This window comes from Lipotes vexillifer, unplaced genomic scaffold (assembly GCF_000442215.2).
Source record: "Lipotes vexillifer unplaced genomic scaffold, Lipotes_vexillifer_v1.1 scaffold815, whole genome shotgun sequence".
Classification (NCBI taxonomy): Eukaryota; Metazoa; Chordata; class Mammalia; order Artiodactyla; family Lipotidae; genus Lipotes; species Lipotes vexillifer.
Window position 1 is genome coordinate 1,685,156 of NW_006773723.1, and position 20,843 is coordinate 1,705,998.

Consider the following 20,843-nt stretch of genomic DNA (forward strand, 5'->3'; position numbering starts at 1 on the left):
CCCCCCCCCCCCAGCCAAGTGATACCTGTTAAAACTGAATGGTACCTGTGTCACACCATTCCCCTCAGAGCCCTGAGCCCCATGTGGGATGGACAGAGGCAGGCTGGCAGGGCTTCCATCCCGCTCCGGTTTGGCCAAAGCAGCCTCACTTTTTACCTATTGGGATTATTTATTAGCTTCCATCTGAAGAAAGGGCTCTGCAGCTTTAAAATGTTTTACAACCACTCTTCTGGTCCAGTCTTCTCACTTTATATGTGAGACAATGAAGGTCCAAATTGATTACATGTTTTGCCCAACATCATAGAGATGTTGAAGGCAGAGTTGGACCAAGCGTGTAGGTTTCCCGAGTCCCACTCATTCAGTGTATCTTGTGCTCCAGAGGCCAGCCTTGCGAGGGGCTAAGTAAGAACAATGGAATCGCTTCGGGGTCCAAAGAGTCCTGAGAGGAATTTCAAGTTGAAATTTTTTTTCCTGGAAACAGTTGAACGTTACAGTTTTAAGTTTGCAATGATTTAGTCTAGAATATGAGTATCTGTTTGCATCTAGCATTTAGAGGATGCGTAATAGGTATACGTTGAATAAATGAATATTTCTCTAGTAAAACTGATCCTGAGCTGCACTAGACAAATGATCCACTTTGGGCCCCTGATGTCACATTTTGGTCTTCATTCAATCAACAATTCTTAGAATTCTTTACCCTGAATGCTTTATTCTCTATGGCCTCTAATTTGGTGTGTTCTCAATGTTTCTAGCAGGGCCACAGTCTCTATTAAGAACTTGATGAAAACGATGAAACTTCTTCCCAGACAAATGCATTTACACCCACACATCCATTCAGAATCTTATTTACAAGATCAGGAGGTTCTCAGGCCTCCCAGCCTCACTGTTCCTCCTTTAGGGGTTCCATGGACCCTAAATTAAGAACCCACGAGGACACTACTAAGATGAACTCACAGTCAGTGCTGACTAGAAAGCCCCTACAATCTTGCATCCCTCTTTTCTCTCCATTAGTCTGAGCTCAGCGACGGCATTGCTGTCCTTGTGGGAAGCAATGATCGAGTCCAGGGAGTGATCAGCCAGCTGGAGGACACCTGCAAAACGATCGAGGTGAGTCAGGTGGCCTCAAGGGAGTGTAAACCATGCCTGAACCCCTGGGGTTTTGCGGCTTCCTCAACGCCACCCTAGAAATCCCCGTTCCAACATTTCAGTCTTTCCGTATAGGATGACCTCCTTCCTGATGTGTCTCTAAAATATTTACCTCCTGGCACAGAAAAGAGAAGTTACCACATGAGGCAACAAGGCAGATCTTACCACATTTATCAAGGTCGTCGTTACAGGTGTTGTTCTTTCTTGGGCAACCCGTTTTGAAAGATTAGCTACAAGAAAAATCAGTTTCCAGTAGTGACAATGAGTGTTTTCCACCATCATAGCACAGTTTCTTTGTGGAAATCTAGACGGTCTTAAGAAATGCTAGTTGGTGCTTTAGAAAGTCATGTGCAGATTCGAGCTGCATATCTAAGCTCTAACAGTGGAGTTGCTGCCTGCCCGCAGGGAGAGAGGGGGTCAGTATCTGGGAGCTCACTGAGGCCAGAGTCCCGGCTCCTTCATCTCCGCTGGCCCTCTGTCTGGCCCAGTGCCCGGCACATAATAAACACTCAATTAAAATCTTGATGAACAAATGGCTCACACTTAGGTTTGGCATGTGAGAAATATTGGGAATCCACTTTTTCTCAAATCAAATATAAACTGTATAAATGCTGAAGCCAGGGGGCTTTTGCCACGTGGCAGGTGTCTTTCCAAGAATTGAAGGTCCACAGGTTAATTCAGCCCTGCTGCATGGGGGCAGGTGCAAGCACCTGGGTTTGAGTCCAGGTCTTTGGCTGTTTAACCTGGAGCAGTTTATTACTACTCCCTGCTCTAAGCTTTGGGGTTGTGCTTTAGTTGGACCTCAGAAGCCTGTACTGCTCAGTTAATGGCACGTTGTCTTTATTGCTGTGGACACGGCCCCTCTTGTTATCTACTTATGTCCTTTTATCCCCATTTCCCACTCCTGTTCTTTTCTCTGTAAGTAACTACTCTAACATGTTTAATGTTCCATTTACCTGTATTCCTACAAAATATGTATTGTTTTATATGCATGTCTTTTAATTTTATAAATGGTATTTTGTGGTTCTTCTCATTCTGCTTCTTACTTTTTTTAAACTAAACGTTATGTTTTAAGATCCATTCACATGTACATTCATTCCTTCAGTTTTCTCCTGGCAAAACAGGGCAAAGTACCCATTTTATAGAGTTAACCGTGAGGAGTTAAGTAAGCATAAACACAGTACTTAGCCCAGTGCCTGGCCTATGGTGAGTGCCTGATAAATGCTCTAATCTTATCATTTTATCGCTTGAAAGGCAAATTCTATCAAAAGCCAAAGGCCAGTTCCCAGATGATGATTTCAAGATGTTGGCCAAAATCATCTCATTTTAGATTTACACATCATTAAAGTCAGTCTCCTCTCTTCCCCATACTCACATTCCTGAAGAGATTCATGACGGATCTGGGATCCATTTATAGAAGGACAGTTTTCTCTTGAAGAGCTCAAAGAGATTCCGAAATGGACAATATAAACTTTTTTTCTTTTTACTTATTCACAGTAAAGGCCAAATACAACTTAATCATTAGGCCATGAATCAGCACTCAGTGTGGTACCACACTGAGTCTTGAGTGTATAAATAGGAATGTGTTGCTTGTGGGCAAGTGAGGTCATCTCTATGCTGGTCTCTGCTTGCACCTTCATCAGAGTCCTCTGTCAGGGGAACAGGCTTTCTGTCTGGGACGTTGAGGCTGGAGAACACAAACGACAAAAGTCCTGTGCGGCACGCTGGGCCTCGAGCAACTGCAAAGGGCTCTGCTCCATTCAGGCAGCACCGGAGGACACAGAGGGCGAGGAGAGACTTGACAACAGGTTTTCTTCCTGGAGGCCTGTCAGGGGCACAGTGGGAAGCAGCTGTTTGTTCTTTCATTGAGAACAAGACAAGAAGGAACAGGTTTGAAGTTAAGCCCGCAGAAGGGATTAAGTGTAGATATCAGAAAGAACTTCCCGAGAGTGAAGGTCAGGATTACAACCCCTATTGTTACTGATAAAAACATTGGTCGAATGTACACACTTTTAGGAGTATTTTCACAGTTCCCCAGAGGAAGCTGTGTAATTTTCCCCCAGGAGGCTTCAAGATGAGTCAGCAAATTGTCAGGAGGAGTCCATCCCCTTTACGCATTTCATTCACCCCTGGGATTTTAACTTAAGGAAATAAGATGAAGACGTGGTATATAAACAGGACAGAATGTCTGTATTCATAGGGGGAAAACATGCCAGAAACCAAAAGTGTTAAGAGCAGGGAATAGTGGGATGACAGGTGACTTGCAAGGCCTTCCTTATATATGCCTGTATTTCACATTTTTCTAAAGCAAGCCTGAGATTTTTAAAATAACCAATAAAAGAAAGGATACCTGAATGAACAGGGCTCAGATAAGCACAGTTCTTTCAGATCAGTTTAAGTGGCTCACCTGGAAACATAGGGATTGGCTCAGAGCCCCACAGAGGTCTCTGATTTTATGATTCCTACTTGATGCAAAGACCCTCCATTTGAAGAGGCCCTGAGGACAGAGACACAGCTATAAATGGCCCCATCGTGCACCTGGAATCACTTATGTGGCCTCCCGCAGAGCCAGGGTCCTATCAGCAGGCCAAGCAGCAGGGCAGCGGGCAGTGAAACGCACTGGGGTCTACCTTGCCAAGCAGGTGAATTCTGTACCAGGGGTCAGGGTCACAGAGCTCCTGTGTCTCCTGTCCTGCCTGGGGTGGTTGTTTCCCTTTGTGGCTCTGCTCATCACCTGCCTGGAAACATTTTCCGAGAAGCCATTGGCGGCTCCCAGCCAGGGGGTGGGGAGCTGTTGTTGAAGAATTCTCTTTTCTGATTGGTGAAGAGCTCCGTAGGGACAGGAAATGGAGCAGCCCCTGGGGTGGGCATTATCCTCCCCTAATTACATGGCCTCCCACTTGGGGCCCTGACACCTGCCCTTGCAAATGTCTAATTTTGTCCCTAATCATGTAATGTCTTGCAGGGCTGGCCTGGGCAAGCAGCCGGCCCAGGATCAGCCCTGGAGAGCTGCTGAGCTTAGGATAAATCACGCTGGGGACTCCTTGTAATCCTTTAAACACAATGTATGCAGTTGATGTGAGTTTGCATTGATGATGAGAGTGGCTTTGAGACGGACCACAGTCACAAAAGGGAATCTGAACTGAGTTGGGGAGGAGTGGCATTCCCTCTTTGCTGTGGGCCGATGGGGGATGGAGGAAACTGCAGTCTTCTTAGCCCTCCTGACCGAGGTGGCTCAGCCTGAAACGTTCTCAGAGCTTGTGATTGCAGGTTGTTGGAGGGCCTTCTGGGCTGTTCTAAACAAGCCCAGCATGCTCTAAAGCTACACTTGCCTCTCCAGGCCTGGAGCTGTTCTGGGATGGGTTGGGACAGAGTAGGGGGGCTGCTGGTGGGGGGTGGAGAATTGCACTGCCTCGGGAGCTCTCTGCTTCCAGAAAAACGTGCTTGACTTTCATTCCTCATCCCTAGAAAACATAACCTCCCTCTTGTAGTCTTTCCAAACGGCGCTTATCCTAGGTCACTGGAAACCCAAGAGAGAAGGCTACTCACACTAGCCGTCCCGAGGCAGATCGGCCTAGAAATAATGTTGTTCTGCATGGACGTCCGTCTAGGGGAAACAGCTGCAAGCTGAATCATAAATATTTGATCTTGAGCATTTCCAGTATCAGAAAAACGGCACCTTTAATAAAATCCTCCAATGATTTTGCAATGACAACAAATCCATTATATTTCCAAATCAGTGATTTTAACCAAACAGCTTTGAGACATTGTCCATGCAGTTACAAATATGAAGTATGAATAGAGTAAGAATCATTCTAATAAGCACACCAGAATTATGACATATGCTTAAAGAACAGATTTCAGAGTTTGAGTTTTGGCTCTGCCACTTAATGATATGACCTTGGTCAAGTTACTTCCTCTCCCCGTCCCTCAACTCCCTCAGTGGTACAGGGGGGTTAATAAACCTTCACAGTGCTGCTGTGATGACTAAGAGGCACATGCTGGGGGCTCCGTTAAGTGTCACCTTGTATTGCTGTCACTCTCAGCTTGGAAAGAGTACACTTAATCTAATGATGCTAATAATTGTTTGAACCACTGGAGCATCTGGAGCATCTTTTAAATGGTGTCGGAATAAGACCTCAAGGTCTTGATCAATTATGATGGCAGGGTGAAGCAACTCCCTGCGGTGGGAAAAATCGAAAATGAATGGAAGTAGATATTAGCTCTATTCTTTGAGGCTTTGTGATAACTCGAGATACTGGCAACAAAGGGAGGCTGAGCCCCTTCCAGGAAACATGCTGATTATCCAACAGCAGACGGGAGTGAATGAAACAGCTGCTCAGCTTGCCTTGGTCTGGTCTCATGCTTTTGCTGGACCGTGGGGCTCAAGTCAGCGCAGGCTCACCTGACCCTCAGCCTTCAGAGGGTTTCTCAAGGATCTTCTAAATGATCTGGACTAGTCCAGAAAACCCCTAATACCAAGAAACCCAGAAATAAGAATTGAAATGCCGTAAGTTATAACACAGTTATTCTTCTAACACGAAGTGGGTGGTAACGCAACATGGTGGAAAAAAGCCTAAGTTTGGGAGTCCTGAGACCCACGGCCATTGAATAGAGTTCTTCCACTAAGCCCTGCACAGAGACAGAGTGGATGGGGGAGGGGCTGAACTCCAGTCTGTGTGCCTTGAGGGATGTCAGAGACCTGGGTTCTCACCCTAGTCTGTGCTCATGGGGCTTCTGTCACGTGCTCGTAATTGGAATTGGGCTTTACCAATGAAGGGTTGGACTTGAATTCCTCAGGAGAATCTTCCTACATTAATATAGTTCTTTCTTTAATATTATTAATCTACTGTCTGATTGTTTTTTGGGGGGGGGGAGAGGGGTGTTGAGGGGAAAGGGAAGGAAACACTGGTTTAATGAAGGGAATTTTGAAGTACCATATGTCAAACGAAGCTGAGTGGGCCCTTCCAGACCCAGAGCTGCTGTTTTGAACAAGGGGTGTCTCAAAACTTGAGGAATGTGGTGTAGATATGAATGGGCCGCGCAGAGCCACAGTTGCTCACTGACAAGTGATGGGACTCAGAGCTTATCTTCAGCTCTATTTTGGTCACAGAGCTACACTCCTTACATGGTAAGAGCAGTGGTCACAATTGTCTTAGGTTTCCTGTGGTGGCCTTGGCACATTCCAAACCTGGGACTGACATTGCTGGGCTAGGATGTGTAATTCACATCTCAGTGCTGTGATGACCACTCTGAAACTTGCCATGAGTGGAAAAAGGCATTTTACATATAAAGAGGCACTTTATAGTCTAAAGACTCCAAATAACTCCACGTTTACCTGAAGTTGTGGAGCCTTGAAACTCTAGAGTGGGAAGGGACCTTAGCAATCATCCAATCCCATCCCTTCTTGTACACATCAAAAAAAACTGTCCTGAGTTAAACGTCTTCCCTGAAGTTGCCTAGCTATTTTTTGCTGTTTTCTTTTGAGTGTTGAAAGAAGAGGTTTGGAGTATCCACTTAAATACCTATGTCTTGGGAACAGAACAAAGTAGGAACTTGTGAGCGAGGGCTGACTATTCCTAAATACAATTCATATATCATTCATTCATCCAATCGTTCAAACATTATATGCCATATTCTGCACATGTAATGCTGGGAAATAGATAAAGATGAGATAAACAGAAAATGTTCCTGCCCTTAAGAAGGTTTTATTCCAGTAGAGGAGTTAGACAATAAGACAAACAAAAAACAAGATTGTTTTCAGAGTAATAAGTGCCTGGGGAAAGGGTGAACCACTGAAAATCTAATGATAAAACCTCATAATGGTGCTTTGCTTGGCAGGCTATCTACTCTTTAGTATATGATCATCTATTGCTGATTTTTTTCCATGAAAACTTCTCTTTGCAGTTATGTGTCTTATTTTTTCTTATTGCCACTAAAATATAAGGATGGCTAAAAATTAGAATCTGTCAATTTTAACATTTCTATAAAGGCAACATCTAAACAATGTTTTTAAGATAAATATTGAAGGTTAGCTACTCACTTCTAAGGAAACAACCAAATGACTACTCAATTTTTTTCTTTTCATCCAGATATTATGGCATTGGTTAGAAACAAATATTCTCCCTGTCATTATTTTACCATTTCAATGTGGGCAAACTAGTCTTCCTTTTATAAAATCACCCCTTTTTGGTATATTGCCTCCATACTGGGTTATCCCTAGAGATGGGATGGATTTTATTTCCATTAAAGTATTACAGACAAGTTTAATTTGTTCTTCTACATAAATAAATATAAACATAACTGTCTTGGCAGCCCCAGGAGGAAGGTCATGTTGCAGTCAGAGGCTCTGCATCACAATATACTTGGAGGCCAACACCAGTGCATTTATGATGGAAGTTACTTCAATTGCTAAACACACTCATGCAGAAACACGTGTGCGCATACACACACACACACACACACACACACACACACACATCCAGCACCACAGCCCACATAGAGGGGACACAGGAACTACAGGCATCAAAAGGAATAAGATGGACAATATTTGAAAAGATAAACTTGAAAGTTCAGAATGTATAGATGTTGATTCAATTAGTATACAGAGTAATACGGGGAGGTACACAGCCTGGAACTGGGCTTAAAGATACATGCCTTTTTACTCAAATAAATGAAAGGTATGATAAAAGCAAGGAGAAATCTTTGAGGTGAGGAAGTTTTTGTGCAGAAGAGATAAACATGGCTGCTATCATGCTTTTGCAGGCAACAATCATCCTTTAAAGTGTACTCTCTGAAGAGGTTTTGATGATGCAGACGTCCATGTTTTTTCCATTCCATTTTTATGTTGCTAGAAAGATTCTGTTAAAAGCATTTCAGGTCCACACTTACAAAGGCACAGTAGGTACTGATATCAGAGTAATCAATCACTGTCAGTAGCAAGTTGGCCTCTGAGAGTGTGGTTTTTTGTTTTTGTTTTTTTCTTATAGCATATACACCTGTTCCCTAATTACCTCAGAGGACAAGCTGATAAACTGAGCTGTTTGAAATACACTGACTTTCACCGCACTTTTGAAGGTCTCCTAGCCTAGAAAGATTGAAGGGTGACCATGTGAGCATCTCGTGTATTGCTTCTACCTCAAAGAGTATGCGTGAAAAATAGAAGAATTTCAATTTCATGGAGTATTTCTATTTTTTCATTCTAATCTGACATTAGGTTAACCTGAACATCTTAAGTGAATTTCTAAAAGTTTGTAAGTACCAAAGTACCAATTTCATAATTCCAAAAAAAGGAGCATGCATTTTTCCTCTTTTAGAAACAGAGTTGTCCAACTCTTACATATTTTGCATAGAATTATATTAAAGGCAAGTTCAGCAAGAGAAAAAACAGAAGTGTTTTTTTCTGTTAGAAATTAGAAAATGCGGTAATTTTTCTACCATCCCCCTGAACACTGGGAAAGTATGGCCAGTTTTTAGATCTTATAATGCCTGATACCTAGTAAGCACTTAGTGAATTTTGTTGAAAGAAGTATAATGAATATATTTCTGAAACAATTTGGGGATTCTTGCCTTTAAAAGCCTACTTTCAGCATGGTAGATTTGTTAAAAGGTATATATTCAGTACATAAGCAGGTCACACATTTTTTTTTCCAAGTTACTTTAGAGTATATCACAACTGTGTGGTGGGAGTGGCAATGACCCAGGAGTTCAGAGACCTTGGCTCTACATTAGGCACCAACAGTAAATGGCTTGAGAAAGTGACTTAACTGCCGAGTTTCAGTCTCCACATAGGTGAAATGGTTAGTTTGGAGCAGGTTACTTCTGGTAGTCCGTGCAGCTTCAAAATTCTACAGTTGAATGGCTCAAATTAAGGAAAATTGACTCTAAATTTAACAAACACTGACATAGTGCCTACTATGTGCCAGGTAATATTATAAGTGCTTTACACACTATGTAGTCACGTAATAATAATTAAGCATATACTATGCATGGGGTAGTATTTCCTACACTGTAAAGTATAAGCAAATGACAGTTGCTATTAAAATGACAGTAATTTTATTAAAGTTCAATACAGTACAAATCATTAAAAAAGCAGAGTAGAAATAAAATAATACTTGGAATTCAAAATAATTTAAGAATAAAGTAGTTTTCCTGTTTAAACCACTAAGTAAACTTTAGATGGCTGAAATAAGTGATCTAATTTTTATTTGACTTAAGAGAATACACTAGCTGTGACACTTGACTTCACGTCGCTCTCACTGCAAATCATTGGCTTTCCTAGGCTTGAATGTTCACACATATTAAATCATATAGAAGAAAACTTTTATGAAACAAAGATATTCTACCAGTAATACATCTTAATATAGTATTCATTATAAATGTTTCAAGTGCACAATTTGTTTTAGAAAAATAAGCTAGAAACCAATGTATGATCACAGAAAACAGCAGAGCTTCTGGACATCAAAGGCATATTTGAGAAATGCAGTGGGCACATGGTTGCCTGTAAGCTTGGAACAGTAAGTACTACAATGGAAGAAATTTTGATTGGGAAGATACTAACAGGCTACAGTTCCTAGGCCTCCTAATGGTCCAAATCTCAAGCTAAATGGCTAAAACATGGATGGAAATTTGGCAAGTCCAGCAATTTCCATGTCTGGACATGCTGCGTGGGCCCTGGTCCTATTACTTTGACAACTGCCGAGACCACAAGCATTTTCATCACCTCCCTGTACTTCCTCTGCTCTTACTCATCCTTTATGGCCAAACTCGGGCACCACTTCCTCTAAGAAGTATTTCCTGAGGCAACCCCTTCCTGCTCCCCTCAAATGGCCCCCGCCCACACAGATGGTTGATTAAGGCACCGCCTCTGTGCTTCTATAAATCCCAGTATGAATCTCTAACATAGTTTGATTATTCAGGCTACCGGGTCGTATTACTATTACTACTGGCCCATAGCCTTTCCCATTAAGTAAACTGTGAGCTCCTTGAGAGCAAGAACTATGTTTAATTCATTGTTGGATCACCAGAGCCTTGGATAGTGGTTGACACAAATGCCCCACTTAAGAACTGTTTGTTAAATGAATGAATGGGTGGGTGGATAACAGCAACAGCTATTATTCACTAATAAAATAATTTGAACCACTGGCTCTCCTTTGTGCATTATAATTATAATTGGTTGGAAACTGTGATGAGAATTGACTGCGTCCAAAGGAGGCAATAGGGTGAGGGATGTATTTCTTACATGTTTGAGGAGTATCTTCATAATCAACAATTTGGTTTGGTTCATCCACCCCTGCTTACTCTGAGAATAGTAGATAAATTGTGGGAAGATAAAACATCATTTAAAAAAATCTATTCAATGGAGATTTACTGAGCATCTACTATCCAAAGTGGTATGTGTCCTAGGCAGACCGAGATTCTATCCTCAAGGGGACCATAGTTTAGATATTTAAGTAAAGGAAGAAAGTGACACATGACATCAAAGAAACCAATGTTTACTAAAATGAAAAAACATGTAATAAGGGTCATACAAAGGTCAGAGATGTCAGGGCTTCCCTGGTGGCGCAGTGGTTGAGAGTCCGCCTGCCGATGCAGGGGACGCGGGTTCATGCCCTGGTCTGGGAAGATCCCGCATGCCGCGGAGCGGCTTGGCCCGTGAGCCGTGGCCGCTGAGCCTGCGCGTCCGGAGCCTGTGCTCCGCAACGGGAGAGGCCACAGCAGTGAGAGGCCCGCGTACCACAAAAAACAAACAGACAAACAAAAAGGTCGGAGATGTCAGAGATAAATGGCTGGATTCACAAGAAGCCCCTACCAGGCAGGAGACCTAGGTTGGATCATCATGGCTCAAAACCTGCTCTAAGTTGTAAAGGTCTTGGACCCAGAGATGGTCGGGTCCAAGGAAATTGGCCTACACACACACACACCAAGCTTACTGGAACCTGGAAAACCAAAAGGCCAATGACAAGGCCAACTGGAAAGTTAATTAGGGCTTAAACATGGATTCAGAGTAAAGGGAGCTGGATGGAATGGGAGATGCTTCAGCCACACAATGCAAGTGCACAAGCCTGACCTCACATGCAAACCTTCTCTCCAGGAATCAAAGACTAGATCCAGTATTTCCCTCTCTTGGACAGTACCGGATAAATAGAGGACCTGGTGGCTATAGGTATATGCCATACATAGTAACCATTATAGGATTTCAGAGGATTAAAAGATGACATTCGGTCATAGAGATTCTTTATGGAAGAAGCAGTATGTCAACAGTGTCTTTTAAGATTGCTTAGAGTTTGCAACTGTGAATTGGGGGGAAAAAAAACTCTGAACAGAGGGGAGAGCACGAGCAAAGAAAGCGAGTGGTTCATTTTTTGCTGGACACAGGGTATGTGACGGAGGATAGTAGAATATTATGAAGGAAAGGTGGAAACAGGTCATGGACAGGCTTGAAAGCTAGTTATGAAGTCAAATGTTCCTCTTTGAGCAGTGGGGAGTCATAGTAAAGAAGAAGCATGTACGCCTGGAAAGCGAATTCGGCCACAGTGTGTGAGCTGACTTGAAGGAGGGAACCCCAGATACAGAGGCCATTGGGAAGCTCCAGAATCTACATGGGAGGACTGAAACTAGGACAACAGCAATGTAGACGGAGCAGAGAGAGTCTGAAGGGTACTAATCAGGAAGTACCATATTTTTTTCCAAATACACACATATACTCATTCCAAAGAGAATATAAAATATATAATTTAAAACCAAATCTGTCCTAATTTCTGTGGAATTCTCCACTTATAAAGAACAGGAGACTGAAAAATCATCCAGGGAATTCCCTGGTGGTTCAGTGGTTAGGACTCGGCGCTTTCACTGCCGTGGCCTGGGTTCAATCCCTGGTCGGGGAACTAAGATCCCACAAACCATGTGATGCGGCCCCAAAAATGAAAAATCATCCATCCATTTAGCCAATTTGATTGATTTGGGATGGTCTAAGTATCAAATATGATAAAAATGGGATTTTCAACACATCAACACAGTGGGTATGTATACCTAAGGGACAGGCTAAGCGAAAAGAAAAAAATATCCTAGGAAGTAAATTTTCTTTTCTCCCGAAATGTCCAGGTGATTTCTCCAGATAGACACTCTTTTGAACACTTTCTAACATTAGCTAACCCAACTAACAGGAATGCTGCAGAAAACAGAAACAGGAACTTTGTGAGAAGTTTGATTACCTGTATGGCATCTTGGAGGAAAGGAAGAACGAAATGAACCAAGTCATCACCCGAACCCAAGAGGAGAAGCTGGAACATGTCCGTGCTCTCATCAAAAAGTATTCTGACCATTTGGAGAACGTGTCAAAGTTGGTCGAGTCAGGAATACAGTTCATGGATGAGCCGGAAATGGCAGTGTTTCTGCAGGTAAGTATCCCTTTGGCCCCTGAGGAAACAAACCAAGACGGTGGGGAGATGATCCTGAATAGCTGTCGTCACATTTTCGTTATTTTCTGTACATCTCACTTTGATCTATCTTCTCAACCAAAATATATGTGCTTATATCTCCATCTGTTTAAACTATTTCATAAGCATATATTTAAGGGATCATGGCATTGCTTAAATATGAAAGGGCCCTGGTATAAAACAGCAGTTCTTTACAGCACTTAGAAGCTAAGCTATGAGATGTTCAGAGTCAGCAAAGGAAAGAATTAAATCTCAACACCGTCTTTGATGAAATGAATTTAAGTAGGCTTGTCTTTTGTTTGCTTCCACAGAATGCCAAAACCCTGTTACAAAAGTAAGTAGTTTTCATTTCATGAAAAAAAGCATACTTTTCATTTTTACCCAAGGCTATCAAACTTTACACAGTGACAGAAAGTGGCAACTTGTCTTTGTTGCAGAATTTCTGAAGCATCGAAGGCATTTCAGATGGAGAAAATAGAACATGGTTATGAGAACATGAACCACTTTGCAGTCAACCTCAGTAGAGAAGAAAAAATAATTCGCGAAATTGATTTTTACAGAGGTTTGTTATTCTTGTGACCATTTGGCCAAAAGTGCAGGTGTGTGAAAGCGTCAGATGGGTTCAGTGGGAGGAAAGGGGGATTCAGGATCATCTCCTCAATGGATGTCGACAACTTTACAAGGGTCATAATCCAACGTGAAGCTCGATTTCATGACAGAATCATGTAGTTTGCTGACGGTGTTTATTTAGCTTGGCATATCACAGTGCTTATTATAATTCTGGTATTAGGCATTTAACTCTGGGTTGTCAAATATTTAATAATCGATGGTGATGATAATATCTCAACTTCAGCCCTACACAAGGTGTGAGCCATAATGATAATAATGTGAAGTGTCATCAGGTGCAAGGTTAAGGATGAGATAAAAATAAAACATAGTAGACACTTGGATCAGACATTGTAGCACTTTCAGTTAAACTCTAGAGGGCAAGAAAAGCAATGGGTCATAGGGTAAGTCACACCTGGAAATAAAACTGACCCTATGTGATCAGATGCACTCAATGAGTTCTAAACACATCCCTATCATTTGGCCTAGAAATGCCACGCTTGGAAATTGATCCTGATGAAAGAGTTGAAAAGAGGAGCCCATTTCGATGATGAGATTCCTTGGCTAGACCACTATAATGCCATAAACTTGTATCAGTGCCCACAGACAGAAGTTTAGAAGCAAATCTTCAGGATGAATCATTTAAAAAAAAAATCCTTAATATCATCTCTCATTAATATTGCCTGAGGAAATACTAAGATCAGTGGGTTAAGAAAAGAGTCGTGGCGTTAACTGTGGCAAAAGTCAGCATTCACTGAACAAAGAATGTGATCAATTAAACAGGGTCGGTGTTTTCTGACATAGGGAAGAGAGTTGTGTTTCCGTTTAATTTGACAGAGATAATCATAAGTGACGGTCCCAGCCCTCCGGGAGCTTGCGAATGTGACAGAGCGTGATAAAAATGGGGACAGCCTCCGGGGGTCAGGTGGATGGCGCGCGGTGGTAAGGACAGGGCTCTGTACTGGCGAGGGGAACAAGGAGGGTGGTGATGATTGGAACCTTTCTCACATTTGTCCACATATAATTAGAAGCGCGAGCCCCCCCGTGGCGTACTCGGGCCACAGTTAAGTGTCTGATGGACAGGATTTGCCCAGCCCTGACCTTAACCTGAGCTATAAATAGTGGCCAGTAGTGTTTTTCGTGGCCGCCGTGGTAATCATAACGATATGAAAATGCATTGCTTTACCAGAAGATGAAGACGAAAGAGGAGCAGGAGAAAGGGAGGGAGCGGGAGAAGAGGCAGTAGACGTGGAAGAGGCGGAAAATGTCCGAACAGAGTCATCAGGAGGAGGTGAAACCCCAGAGAAAGGTCTGGAGTCCCGTCCGCCCACCTCAGAGCTCCAGGCTGCCCCAGAGCCTGCCCCAGCCCTGCCACCCGCCGCGGATGCCCCGGTGACACAGGTAACCGTTCCTGAGCTCCTTCTTACAGGCCACGCACGCGTGCTTCCTTGCTGACAAGACTTAGTTTCACATGATTTTCTCACCAATGACACCCTCAAATCTGAGGCACTCTTTGGAAATTGTGTGTGTGTGTGTGTGTGTGTAACATGTTAGTTCACAGAGAGCTGATATCATGAGGATTGAGTACAGATGTAGGATATAGGTTGAGAAATAAAAATGGTTATACTTTCGGAATTTTGAATTTTCTGTAGGTAATAAAGGAACTAAACAGAGAACCCATGCTAGTTTATGTCCCTGTTGCTTACCCTGAAACAGAGCTATAGCTTTTGTTCCATGGGCAAATAGATGAAGCTTAGTTTTCTGTGTATCTGTCATTTGATGAGATTATGTGTTGACAGAATTGTTTTGAAAAATTTCTTAGGAAATTAGCTCATCCCAGATACTGTACTTGATTGACTGACTTTATATTTCTAAGATGTCACTGTTTGGTGTTCAAGCCTCTGTACTGACTGCATGACACCTTTAGCAGACAGATCCCAACCTCTGGAGTTTGTAGACAATGAAGATGCATTAAAAAAAAAAAAAGTCCTGGTTTCAAAGTGGATTGGAATTATCTATAGCAATAAAACCTCAGAGAGGGAACTCAGAGATGGAATTATATCCTATGCTCTGTCTCCATAGGAAACTGGGCTAAAATACTATTTATAGTTCCTAGAATCTTGAAATTCTGGGTATACCAATTGCACTGAAATCGAAAGTGGTATGGTAACTAAATGAGAGTTGGGTTTGATCAATCAGATCAATTTTTGGTTTTAGAAAAGAGGTTTTGGGGGCCCACATATAAAAATAAATTAATGCTGGTCAATAATTTGCCCTTTCTCCCATATCTGATATTTTATAAGCAACCTTTGTTTTAGGCTTCTGCTGTCTGCCTGCCCAGGCCACCATCTAGTGAAAGACAAGCCCAGAAAAGAAGAGGGGGCACGTGCAGATGCCGAGACAGAGGGCCGCTAGCTGCATTCTTGCCTTTAGTGCTTGCGGAGGGTGGGGTGAGCTGAAACCTGCACTAGATCAGGCACTGCGCACAGACCTATCAGTTTTCAAACAGCAAGGGAACTAAAATCAACTGCCTTTTTTTTTTCTTCTTTTTTTTTTTTTTTTTTTTTTTTTTTTTTTTACTTTTGAATGTATCTGTCCTATGAAGGGGGAGGTTGTACCCACTGGCTCTCAGCAGACCACAGAGTCTGAAACTCCAGTCCCTGCAGCAACGGACACTGCGGATCCCTTGTTTTACCCTAGTTGGTATAAAGGCCAAACGCGGAAAACCACCACAAACCCACCTTCCACCCCAGGGAGCGAAGGTCTGGGGCACGTAGGGCCTTCAGGTTCTGAGGATCCGAACGTGCGGCAGGCAGAAGGGGCAGAAGCCGCAGCCAGTGAGAGGGCAGCAGTGAGTGGTAAGGAAACTAGCTCACCTGCGGCTACTTCTCAGGTTAGTGTCGATGCTCTGGTGTCTGAATGCTAACCCCCCGTGCCGCCCGGGGTCCAGCCGGGATGACAGCAAGAAGGAAGGGCTTCCAAAGGGGCAGAGAGAACCCAGGGCCTTGGGAAAAACAGAAACAACTCATCCCCCCGTGTTGGCTTGTTTCTCTAAGCCTTACATGAAACACAAATTTGACTTCACTCTGCTCATGCGTGGCGACCTCACACCTGGCTTCCCAGGGGAGGGATGCAAGCGAGCCTGGCCCTTAGGCCTGCAGGTGAAAGCTGCTCCATCTGCAGTGACTGGCTGGTGTCCCTAGCTCCCCTCTGCCAAGGCCACTTGACCTTGCTCGGCCTTTTCTGCATCCTCCTTGAGCTTCCAAAGACTAATCATCTGCTTTTGTGTCATTCCCAACAACCCCCAAGGAACACAGAATTGAGTTCTGTGTCCACTCTGGAAAAATAACCTGATTCATGGGTTCTGGGAGTGTGCCAGTGACAGCTGGGCAAAGATAGTCTTGGCTTAATTAAACTGGTGCTTCCTAAGCATGTGCTCCTGGGAGCAGAAAAGCACAGGTTTTCTTCCTTTGGAATTTTTTAAAGGGTCATTAAATACCTCTTTTTTTCTTTTTATAATGCAAGTTTGAAGTCCACGTCTTCTTCCTAATGCTGGGTTAGATGTTTGCATGGCTCAAAGATTCCATAGAAGAGGTCTTGCACAATTTCTTCTCACGGAAGAATGTTCATGGTTACTCCATACCCATGAGTATTCTTATATGACGTGTGCGTGTGAGTGTTGCCCAGACACGGGGCTGGCAGAGAAATTTGCTCGAGTTCTGTGCTCCTGGGTCATCAGGTGATTACGAACAACAAAAAGCATTTTTTCAGAAATCATAAAATTACCCTCTTGACTGTATCTGCTCAAGTGAACCTCGATTTCCATGAGGTAATAAATGGAAATGATTTTTGGAAAATTCAAAGATGAACATGCTTTTGTGCCATGTATTTATTTTCACAGATGAAAAATGACAAAACTAAATGTTTGGTGTAAGGAAACCTTTTGTGGTTGTTTTTAGGTTAAAAAAAAATGGAGTAGAAAGTTTTCTAGAAAACTGATGGGAACTTTATTTCTAGAAAGTTTATGGGATTCCTTACATATTTAGTGGAAGTTGAGTCAGGAGGAGCTGTTTTCTGAAAACGGTAATACAATAATAACCCGAAATAGGAGAACACCCCAAACGAAAATGAAAAATCTATCTAAATGATGTTGAAAAATATTATTTGTGATAATATCAGTGAAGCTTTCTTCTTGTTCTCTCACAGGAGTTAGCAATCTGCCTAGCACTTTTGGCTTTCCTTGTACTGCACTACATCTGGCGTCAGATTCAGTGCTTGATTTTTACTTTAATGGGTAGGAAACATTTTCTTTTCCCTTGACTAACATCTCGTGTAGCTCTTCCATACATGTTCCTCTTCCGTAGGCCCAGGGATGGATTTCTCCCCAACTCTGAGGCTCAGCCACCTAAAAAGTACCAAGTTCTTAGACAGTACTCGTGGCCTTAAGGCACCTCCCTGAGGATAATCACTCCATCATCTAATCCTGCATGGAGGGGGATCCTGACTCAGAACAGAGACTCCGTGGGCAATTATTCAGTAATCCAGTGGGAGTGGACCCTCCAGAATAGCCATTAGGGGAGGCCAGTTTCAAAAGATGTGTCCATAATGCTGTGAGGACTCACTGCTCTTCAAGTAGATCGAGGACCAGCAAAGGCCTGATTCAGGAATACGCAGGGTTTCCATCGATTACGTAGCAGCATTTCATCTGCCTCACCAGAGGGGTGCCCAGGAGGTGGCCAGGTAACTGCATTGATGGGCAGGTGGACCAGGTGACTTCTAGTTCTTTCTTTCTGAACCCTCAGACTCTACAGTGTCTCTCCTGGAACATCAGGGACATTTCAGCCAGGTGAGATCTGAGTGCATAGGAGCCAGAAGGCCAACGTTCATCTACTGGCCATAAAGAATCAGAACCAAAGAAAAGTCATAAAGCCAGCACACAGCATATTATTTTTGATACACGTTCTCATGGTCATGCCTTTTCTTTTCTTTTTTTTTTTTTTTCCTTGCGTTATGCGGGCCTCTCACTGTTGTGGCCTCTCCCATTTGCGGAGCACAGGCTCCGGACGCGCAGGCCCAGCGGCCATGGCTCACGGGCCCAGCCGCTCCGCGGCATGTGGGATCCTCCCGAAACGGGGCACGAACCCGCGTCCCCTGCATCGGCAGGCGGACCCTCAAGCACTGCGCCACCAGGGAAGCCCACGCCTTTTCTTGATTTTCCTGTTAGAAGGTTTGCTTAGGGACTGACATCTTTCTCCTTTCTCAGCCTTTTGAAAATTATCAGCTTACTGAATCATATTTAAAGATTCAAACACCATGTGCTTTTGAGTAAATGACCTTGCTGGACCCAAGACCCAGCTCCCTGTGCCTGTAGCTCAGAAGTGATTCGGGGTGACTAGTGCTGAAAGGACTCAGCTATTTCTGGCTTGCTGACTTTTCCCTGGTTGACATTGACTCCTCTGGAAGCTCCAATCATAGCTCCTTTCTGCCTCATTAGCTGTCCGCTCAGCAATGGCAGTAGGCTCTCCATGGGTCCCTGTCATGTCTATAACTGTGTGTGAGTAGGACCCGCCCCAGTGTCTAATAGTCAGCCAGAAACCTGTGTACCCTAGAATGTTCTGAGTGTCCTTATCATCCGCTCAGGTGCATAACTCCTCCTCCTCTCATTATTTTTGGTGAAAAGCAGGGGAGGAAGTATTGGCCATGGACTCAGTGGGGCAAATGGGGAGAGAGAAAACTCCATGCATCATTGGAATATCCTGAATAACTGGATCTGAATAATTGTCTGAAGAGTTCAGTTTACATTCTGAGGATTCAGGTTTGGGGCTTTGTTGCCATATATCTGTGTAATGCTTCTCTGAGGCTGCAGGGGGAGAGTCATGCTTCTTGTCTGCCATCCACTGAGCCCATGTCATGGATGCTGTGTCATTCACGTGCCTGTCATGAGGCTGAGGCAGGTGGGGCGGGGTGGATAGGGTGAACTGACCTTCTTATTTCAAAGAACCTTGCTTGTGTCATTCCTGGTGTTTGAGAAAGGGCCTTTCACGTAGCGAAGGAAACCTATTCGTGATGCAGGAACACTCTTTGATCCCTGCCTGAAAGAGGGTACGGACAGATAGACAGAGATCAAATTCCTCACCTCTGTGAAGGTTTCGCAGGCCTGATTCACCTTCACTACCTCAGAACCCAGCTCATTAGATTAATATTTGTCCAACGCAGTGTTAGCTTGTTAGAATTTCACACTTCATCATTAGTCTTTCCTTGAACATTTAGGATGTGACACAAAAGTTCTCTTGGTTCACTGGTAGCCTTACCTCTCTTAACAATATGGTCCCCTGTCAGGAAACGAGGTTGCCTTAGAATTTCAGAAGCATCTAAGGATCTGGCTGATCTGTAAACTCACTTCAGCCCCATCAGTGGAACTGCAAACCTTTTAAGAAGGCAAATGTTTCCAGGTGCTTTTTCCTCATGGCCATTCACACAGCCTGCCCTTGCTTTCGCTGCCTGTGATTTCTGATGCTGTATTAACTCTTACTTTATCACATACCTTCTCTCTTCACCTAATTACGTAGGCAGATTATGCGTCAGAAATTGGCCGTGGCAAAAAAAGCAGACGTTGACTCTGCACCGGTGGTGAACCGGGATTCTGCTTTTTGTTTGATAAGAGGTACATGTTGCCTTCCCCACCTTCATTCTCAAAGAAAAACGAATTTCTCAACAAGTTTTGGATTCAGCCCTATCTATATCACACTGTGCAAAGCCCATATACATGAACTGTTTTTGGTTGTCGTTTTTTTTTTTTTGGCCGCACTGCAAGGCGTGTGAGATCTTAGTTCCCCCAGTCAGGAGACTAGGAATCGAACCCATGCCCCCTGCAGGGGAAGTGTGGAGTCTTAACCACTGGACCACCAGGGAAATCCCATGAACTGGTCTTTAGCTGCAAAATGGCCCTCTAAGTTCCCACCCTTCTAGACCAGGCCTGCTGTATATGCTCAGTCAATGCAAAGCAAGTTTGAAGGAAATAGCATTGGATCTACTTCATGTATTAATTTTTTAATTTATTTTTTAAAAAATTGCACCACGCCCTAGTCAACCTCAGAAGACAGGGCAATAGTAAGATGGGGAGCACACTGTGATGAGGTCGGCCACCCTTGGAAAGCAGTCTCTGTGAGCCCCATCTCCTGGGTGATTTCCTTGTCCAACCTGCTTCCTCTGCTGCCCTTCTCTTCCTACCTACTTACATGCAAATCACACCCAAGTGTTAACACAGGGACCACGCCCACCCTCATGGATAACTGGGTATTTTATTGGGCATATGTGTGGCAATTAGATTCTTCCAGAAGTGGGAGCAGCAACAATTGAAAGCCCCTCCGTGTTCCCCTTCCTCCCTTCCCAGTGAGGCTTAGTGGCTTTGGTTGGAAGAATTTATTCAAACCATTTGATGAGAGCTGTACAGGGAACAGGGATTTCCAGAGAAATGTCTCCCTATTTGGTAGATTAACTTGGCAGCTGCTCTGGCTGACATTTGTTCTGGACCATGGCAGCTGCCTTAAGGTTGGAGGACCCCAGCCCCACTTCCACCACACACACACACACACACACACACACACACACACACACACACACACACACACACACACACACATCTAGAGGCAG

At 43.6% G+C, this 20,843-nt stretch overlaps 1 protein-coding gene and 1 non-coding gene across 4 annotated transcripts in view; both read left to right on the forward strand.

Moving 5' to 3' along the window:
* Nucleotides 1-20,843, forward strand: part of TRIM55 (tripartite motif containing 55) — a 42,463-nt gene that overhangs the window by 9,204 nt on the left and 12,416 nt on the right. The window contains exons 4-9 of one of the 3 annotated variants that reach the window (XM_007448473.1): nt 1,012-1,107; nt 12,312-12,545; nt 12,896-12,918; nt 13,022-13,146; nt 14,380-14,591; nt 15,796-16,083. In XM_007448473.1, coding sequence (XP_007448535.1) covers nt 1,012-1,107; nt 12,312-12,545; nt 12,896-12,918; nt 13,022-13,146; nt 14,380-14,591; nt 15,796-16,083 — 978 coding nt within the window. The remainder of the gene's footprint in view (nt 1-1,011; nt 1,108-12,311; nt 12,546-12,895; nt 12,919-13,021; nt 13,147-14,379; nt 14,592-15,795; nt 16,084-20,843) is intronic. The other 2 variants (XM_007448474.1, XM_007448475.1) reach the window with 2 other exon arrangements.
* On the forward strand, nt 11,961-12,032 carry TRNAE-UUC (transfer RNA glutamic acid (anticodon UUC)). Its single transcript has one exon. It is a non-coding gene; the product is annotated as a tRNA-Glu (tRNA).